Genomic DNA, 8,121 nt, shown 5'->3' with positions numbered 1-8,121 from the left:
ACATTCAACAGCTTTGTTTATTAAGAGCTGCTTAAGACATCTCTGTATCAGCTTCCAGACCTCTGTAAACCTCATTCTCAAGCAGTGAATATTGCCCTTGCTCCCTAATTGAGAAAATTCAGTCTGATATTTGTTCTGTGGCAGAAAAAAATCCACATAATGTCACAGTAACAGGACACAAAGAACTTATCTAGTATGAAAATCAGTCTGTCAGATCAAATTTGTTCCAGACATTTTGATGGAATATCTTTGCACTGCAAAGCTTTACACAGGAGAAGCTATTGTCTATTCTTGCACAGCCAGCCAAAATCATAAATCCAGTATGAACTTAGCATTGCTTGCTCTGCTAATTCAACAGGAATGTGATCATGTGCCCAAGCCCGGCCTATCTTTTGGGCAATCACATAGTGCACAGATTTGGCACTAAATATCATTTAAACATGACTGAAGAGGCAGCCACTGTCAGGTGAAAAAACAGTACAGGTGAAAAGAATAACTACCATTTATGTCTGACCATTTTGATAACCAATGTCAAAATTCTCTTAGCATGGAAAAAATCATTCTTTGAAAATCATCCAGAATTACTAACTTACATGTACTTTGTCCTGCAACACCTCATTAAAATGTGAAAAGGATAGAACTGGCAGGTTAGGCAGCCCATTCACTTGCATATTGCTCACTGTGAGGATTATAACAGGGAGAGGGCACTCTCTTGTCCTCATAATAGTTTATAAAATGAAAATATACTGCTTCTGTGAGTATTTTTATAATCTTTAAAAATGTAACAGAATTGCTTCTTCAATGATAGTTTTAGATTCATAAATAGGACATAAATTTTACTTGAACACATATAAGAATAGGTATCTCCCTCCAGTGACTCTCTATGGAGGTAGCAATAGCAGAGTTCTTCACAGTGCCAGCTCTATGTATTAAACAAAGGAAAGAAAAAAAAAAAGACAAGGAAAAAAAATATACCTCACACTCACAAACCAAGAGGATATCCAGCAAAGCTTGTTATTCTTTTCAATGCACTAGACAGTAATTAACCTGGCATCATACCAGCAAAACCAAAAATGAGATCCTGAAAATTAGCAATGCATAACTCTGCTGTACTCTCAAACAATGTCATTAGTAAACAAATTGATTTTTCCTCTATTTATGCCAATAATATGTATGAAAATGTATCACTAAATAACAGAGGAACCTTATTTGTAAGACATTTCTTTCACCTCTCTATAAAGAAGGCATGTTACCAGATCTCAATGTTGCAAACCTTTTGGGACATAATATCTTCAGAAAAGCCATACGAAACCTCATATGACAGAGAGGATAAAGAAATGGGTTCAAAGAGGAATTGAGCCACAAAAGCCAAAAAGTTACTTCATACAGAGAGTTATGGATGCACTTTCCTTGGCAGGCCCCACGAATAATCATTAATAAAGAGTATGGGGCCCAGCAAATGGCAAACACACAGACAATTATGGCAAGAGACTTGGCTATTTTCTTGTCCCGCTGCAGTTTTGATCCAGTCTTTGAACAGAAAGAAGCAGAAAAGTTCCTTTTGAGAGCCGTAGAACTGGTTTCTGTTCGAGATGGACCATTAGCCAGCGCTGCTGGTCTCCATGATCTCGTTAGTGATGAAACACTGTCCTCTGCTTCTGATGAAGGAGATGATGCCCCTGGCCTCGACAAGCCACAAAACCTCCAGGACAGGCTGCTGCTCCTTGCAGAGTCACAGTCCTGCACGCTGCCACGCCGCTGGCGCCTCTGGATGTTGTGGAAGATGTGCATGTTGAAGTAGGTCACCAAGAGCAGTGGCACAAAGAACTCCAGGGTGGATGCACACAGGAGGAAGTACCAGTTGTTGAGGAACTCGGCGTAGCACTGATCCACCGCTACCACGCTGTGTCCGGCCACGTGCTCCCAAAACAGGATGGCTGGGCAGTACAGGAGGAATGCTAAGACCCAGATGGCCACCATCTTGATGGCAGGGTTGGACATTATTCCTCGCCGGGCTCTGTATGATACCTGCAAGGTAAAAAGGACGTCACATATTCAGACAAAATTTTGGGAAAATCATGTCACAAAACCATACGTAATCAAGCCAAATACAGTATTTGTTCTGTATTTCCCCAGACACCTAGAATGTCTTCACTATGTAAGGTTCTGAAAAACTGCTAGTCTTGTTCTCCTTACACTGCAGCTCTATGATTTATTTTAATACTGGGCATAGGAGTGGAGCAGAAATTATGATGGCTAAGCTATCATTTGGCTTCCAGGTATGAAAGGACATAGCTTTTTTCCGCCACACAGTAAAGCAGCAATAAGGAATTGGTAAGGAAATGATTCATCAACCCAGGCTCAGAAGAGAGTGGAAGCAGCTGTGGGAGTTCCTACATACCCAGCAAAACTAAAAGCATTCTATATTAGACAGGTTGCCACATGAGACTGCAAACACCAGACAACAAAATTTTTCAAATTGTTTCCTCTTGCCATAGCAGAAAAATCTATCCCAGACATATACTATAACATCCTCTGCCTTATTGAATCACTCTATTTTAATATTAGACTTACCTTGTAAACAGTTAATTCCACTACTGAAAAGCTTGGTGCTTTTATGTCTACCCAGACAGCATATTAAGAATTAAAATTACATTATCCAAGATTAGGAAATACAAGAGCTAAGTCCACCCTGTAACAGCCCAGCCATACTCTTGGTTCCCTCTTTCATAGCACAAGAAGATAAGTTAATGGAAAGCTGGACAATTTTATTTCCTCTATACTCTTCAACATTTGGCATCGTAGGCTTTCCTCAAAACTGCTGCCTTCCTCATCAGCTTCATATACTGTCCATTAGCAGAGCACCTGCATGATACACAAATAACAAAAGGCACCTTCACAGCCACAGAGCACACAAAGGGTATTTTCCCTTTTATCAGAGCAGTAGTGCAGGGTTATGCACATTGGTTTGGATTCTCTGTTTTAAATATCTGTAGCCTGAAGATTCAGACTCCTCTACATCTTAAAGCATCATATTAGCTCCAGTGCACAGCTCCAGGTCTGCGCAGCTGATTTAGAGGGAGAAAACAGGAAGCTGGGCAAAGCTTCACAAATTGTTATGTCTGGAGTGATTGGAACCTGGCCACAGGCTAGCTTTGCAACAGAGGCAAAGGTGGATCCCAAGTCTATGAGGAAGCATGGTGTCTTTTCTTTGGATAACAGCCCTGTTACACATTCCCAGACTCACTCTGTCCTAATACCCTAAAGAAGAAAACCAGAATGTGATCATGTAAATGAAGACCATCAGCCATGGCACAAAAACATGGATCTCAGCTAGGTTATAGAGGTTTTTTAATTTACATTATTCTTATTCTGAGCTCTGCAGCTTTGTTAATGTCTTAAATAGAGAGATTCTTATATTTTACTCTTCAGCTTAAAAAAAACAAAAACCAACAAACAAGCAAAAGCCAACTACAAAAACCACACCACTAGGGAAGAAGAGAAAGTGATTAGACATTTTATCAGCACTTCCCAAATGAGAACCTCCCAGTATAATAGGCAACATGTCATTGAAGCAAGCAGACTCATCAGCCTGGAGAGGAAAAGGCTTTGGGGTGACCTGACTTCAGCTTTCCAGAAGGATGAGTAGAAGCCCTTCCTGAAGGGCAAGTAGAGATAAGACAAGGGGCAATGGCTTTAAACCAAAAGAAAGTAGGTGCAGACCAAATATTAGAAAGAAATTCTTTACTGTGAGGGTGGTGAGGCACTGGAACACAACAGAGACATTGTGGATGCCCCATCCCTGGAAGCATTCAAGGCCAGGTTGGATGGGGCTCTGAGCAACCTGGGCTAGTGGAAAGTGTCCTTGCCCATGACAAGGGAGTTGGAACCAGATAATCTTTAAGGACTCTTCCAATCCAAACCATTCTCAGATTCTGCAGCCAAACACCAAGTAGAGTTTAGAAATGGTGAATGATAATATTTCTTACTTGATTCCTTGGATATCTTCTGAAACAGAACAATGACAACACTCAAGAAATATCTCTTACCTCTCCACAAATTTTTGATTCATTCTTCTTTTTGCTTCAAGGGATCAGTTTCCACTCAACTGCTCATTGTCAGCATATATCAATCACTCCCTGCAGTAATTCATATCCTCATTTGATCTTCACTCAGTCCATCTCACTGTCTCTCCAATGGTTCTTCTTTTACAAAGTTTATCCAAGCCTAAGCACATCCTTGACTCATCCTTGACTAGTTTTTATCACCACCAACTCTTCTAATGGCCAAAGCCCAAGCTCTCCACATGCCTGCTACCTTTTTCCCACCTGGACCTTCCTATCTCCTGTGTAGTCTAATTAAATAATTTCTAGTGCAGGTGGCACAAGAGAAACTCTGAAATCATAAGCAAGGCAATGACCTATCTCTAAGTCCCAATGTAACACTGAAGCATCATCATTTCTCTATAAAATGTGGTACAAATAAAAAAGCACCATTTAGCTTAAAGTGTTAACTGTGAAACACTGAGTTTTATAGAAATCACAACATATATAAAAAATAAATAGAAATGTTACTCTTACAGCTTTTGTAACTGACAGGAAACGGTCATAGCTGATAAGGACAATGTTAAACACTGAAGCTGTGCACACAAGATAGTCCATGACCAGCCAGAACTTGCACAGGCTTCTTCCCAAGTGCCATGTCCCTGTCAGGGCATAAGGGATGTACAGCGGCATACAGAACACACCTGTGAAAAGAAACCAAACGTACATGTCACTCAGCACTGCACTGCATGAGAGCAGAGAAATATTTCTGCAGTATCTGATAAATAATTGATCAATACTGGCTGCAATTGCCACATGGAAGGCTTTGTATCATCCTGCAACCAAAGAACCTTTACTACAAACTAGGTACTAGTAACATTCTTGTAATTAATACCTCTCTGAAAGGTGTATCATGTTTATTGTGCATCATTGTTACCTCTCCAATTAACACCACCTGCTGAAGGAAGGAGCAGTTGACTGCTCTACCTGCTGAAGTAAACATTATTCTGTGTTATCTGCTGGCATTAAAACAAATAAAAACTTCTTTCCCCCAAGGTAATTCACCGTTTTCTATAACAAATTATCTAGTTGCCATGTTTCTATCCTCTTAGAAGCATATGTGTTGGAAAGTGTTCCAGAAGTTAACTTCTTACAAAAATGCGTGTTTCGGACTAAATTCTAGAATTATATGATTAAAAGGCTAATGAGAGCAGCACAGTTAATTAAATACACCCAACCTAAACTTTCTCCTCATCATAAATCTTAATAATAACCACTTTTCAAGGGCAAGCTGATAGGGTATTACCTATAGGACCTCATCAGACTGAGGGAACACACAAGTGACCCACCCACACCCATTGCTACCTAAATTTAGGCTGTTAAATCCAAATGTTGTGAAAATGCCAATATGACCTCAGTTTAATGGATTTTGAGGTGCTCACCCTACACAGAATCACAGCACAGCCTTGGGAGGCTGAAGAACTAATGGGGCAGTCAACTGGGATGCAGAAATGCAGTGCACAGCATCAACACTGCAAAAAAATGCAATCACTGCATTTACAGAGCAACTGGAACTTGGTCTTCTGAGCAAAACATAGATTTTCACATTCACATCAGGAAAAAACCTGTAGTTCCAACTTTAGATTTATTACATAATAGCATCTATTCCTGCAACAGAGTATCTTTAGAGTCTCGATTTCCATAAAATTCTTACAGTTCCTGTTGTTCTCCCTCTACTAAGAACCAAGAGCTCTCTATTCAAACCCAGCTATACATCAGGAGCACAGAGAAAAGCAAAAGTTGCTGAATATTAAAAGCAGCTAGATTAGATATGTTAAAAGAATAAGCAAATGATTCTGCAAGCTTTTAGCAATTTAGATCAAGAAGAAAGTAAGGATAATTAAGGCATACCCCAAATCTAAATTATGTAGGTACAAAAATACAAATCAGTTTGACTGTGAAGTCAGTTTGACTGTGAAGTCAAACTAAGGCAAAGCTTTTAACAAAATTTATAATTAAAAACTAGACATTCAGATAAACATAATATCACAAAACAAAAAAAACTGTGGAAAGTAGGTAATGCTAAGTAAGCTGTACTTCCTTCTTTCGCAGAGAAAGTTATTTACTTTGTACTTCTCAGCTAGATGCTGGTATTTGTTCAGTATGATGCTAGATTGTGAATCAGACAAGAGAACACCACTTTGTCCACTTGTTTTCTGCTTGTTTTCTGTTTTTTTGTTTTTTTCCAGTGCATTATAACTGGAGACCAGGCAGTGAGAGCTCCGCAGAACAACAAGGCAGAAGAAATAAGTTGGAAGAAGACATCAAGTACATGCAGGGAGTTATCAAAACATTATACAAGGAGATATGGACATCACAAGGATAGGACTGTTAGAAGCTGTGCCCCTGACAGAACTCCTGGAACTGGAAAAAAATTTAAGAAAAGTTTCTTCTGTTCTTTCAGTATACTTCTTAAATGTGTACATAAAAAATAAATAAATAAAAAGTGGTTGTGATATGACAAGTCAGAATACAGATTTCATTAAATAGCCACAACTATTTAAAACCATCCTTCTACACACTCAATAATTTAACCAAGGCTTTTAGGGAAGACACCCAACACTTCACAGAATATTGCAATACTTCAGTCTCCAACTGAGCATCACACTCATGTTTTAATTGTACTTTTTCTAAGCAAAAGTTCCAAAACTAAATATGTCCCTATGTCTAAATATACATGTAACATCAAAATTCTTAGAAATTGCTTTATTTATAATTTTTATTTGCCTACACAAACACATTTTCCTAAGGTATTACACTAGATAGAGCATGTACAGCAAAATGCTTAAAAGCAGTATTCATTCATTCATCCATATTTAGTCACGAACATCAGGCAATGACCTGTATTGTGTGATAGCAAAATGAAATAGACTATCTAAATTTAGCCAAAACTCTTCACAAACAGCTCCCATTCTTTGTTGCTCCAGAAAATTCCCACACTAGCACTTTATCCTGCAGCACTAAACATTACCTGCTTACCTAACAAAGCATTCTTTATTTTCTGAAAAATAATAGGCTGTGTAAACACTTCATGCAATTTCCACTATTGCCCACCCTTCCTCCAGACACAGCTGGGAAATAGCTCTCTCACAGAAAATAAATAGCAGTGCTTCTCCTAAGAGTCCTACAACACAATTAGCACAATTAGTGGGTGACTTACCCACTGCAAAGTCAGAAACAGCAAGATTCAGAAAGAAGTAGTTACTCCGATGCCTGAGATTCCTGTCCATAACAAAAGCAAGGATCACCAGGATGTTTCCAAGGATGGTCACCAGACACAGCAGCACCATGAGAAGAGCCAGCAGCATCAGGATACCCAGTGAGAACTTGGAGCTCGGCGACTGGGTGGTCCAAGTCTCGTTACTCGTCGCAGCCGCATGAGGAATTTCCTCAGTGCTGTTGTGCATGGTGGGTATCCAGGTCAGGTCAGCCTGGAAAAGAAGTTGTACCTGGCAAAGTTATCCAAAATGTTGAGATTCATAAGGAGTTAGAATAGGTCAAAAATCCAATAAGCATACCCCCCCAAAAAAAGAAAAAAACATCTCAAGTGGAGAAAAATAAAAAGCTTTTGATGCTAGCTAAATCTAGTTTTTCTAAGATTCTTTTAAAGCAGAACTCAAGCAGACCTCTGCTTAAGAAATACTGAGTTTTTTCAGGCTCGTATTTTAAAATGCAAGTTCTTCTTTAAGTAATATGATTCTTATCTGTGGAGGTCAGGAGGTTGATTTGAGGTTCTCCCTTGCTTTCCTCCCTCCCTTCCTCATGTCTTTTGCTTGCTAGCATTACAAACAACTTTTTCAATTTTTTTTTTTCTTCAACCTGTTTACATATCTTAATGAACATTTAAACTATTTTTTAATTTCATTCGTTTATCTGACATGGTTGCAATTCAGCAAGCCTTTGGTCCCTCTCTATTTATATATTTATACTTTTTGCTGACTAAAGGCATGGTCAACTTTGTTGTTGCTGTTGTTCTCCTTTTTGTGGATTCTGGGGCTGAAAGCTGATATGACATAAA

The 8,121-nt window shown here is 39.0% G+C and overlaps 1 protein-coding gene across 1 annotated transcript; it reads right to left on the bottom strand.

Annotated features, from left to right (window-relative positions):
• Positions 1 to 378: 378 nt before the first annotated feature.
• LOC134049059 (histamine H3 receptor-like) lies at positions 379 to 7,852 on the bottom strand. Its single transcript, XM_062501240.1, has 3 exons — positions 7,264 to 7,852; positions 4,581 to 4,747; positions 379 to 2,028 (listed from the first exon to the last, which is right to left on the bottom strand). Exons 1-3 carry the CDS (start codon positions 7,508 to 7,510, stop codon positions 1,234 to 1,236), a joined length of 1,209 nt encoding a protein of 402 aa, XP_062357224.1. The 5' UTR covers positions 7,511 to 7,852; the 3' UTR covers positions 379 to 1,233.
• Positions 7,853 to 8,121: the final 269 nt, after the last annotated feature.

Source organism: Cinclus cinclus, chromosome 1, assembly GCF_963662255.1.
Source record: "Cinclus cinclus chromosome 1, bCinCin1.1, whole genome shotgun sequence".
Taxonomy (NCBI): domain Eukaryota; kingdom Metazoa; phylum Chordata; class Aves; order Passeriformes; family Cinclidae; genus Cinclus; species Cinclus cinclus.
This window is presented reverse-complemented; position numbering and strand designations above follow the sequence as displayed.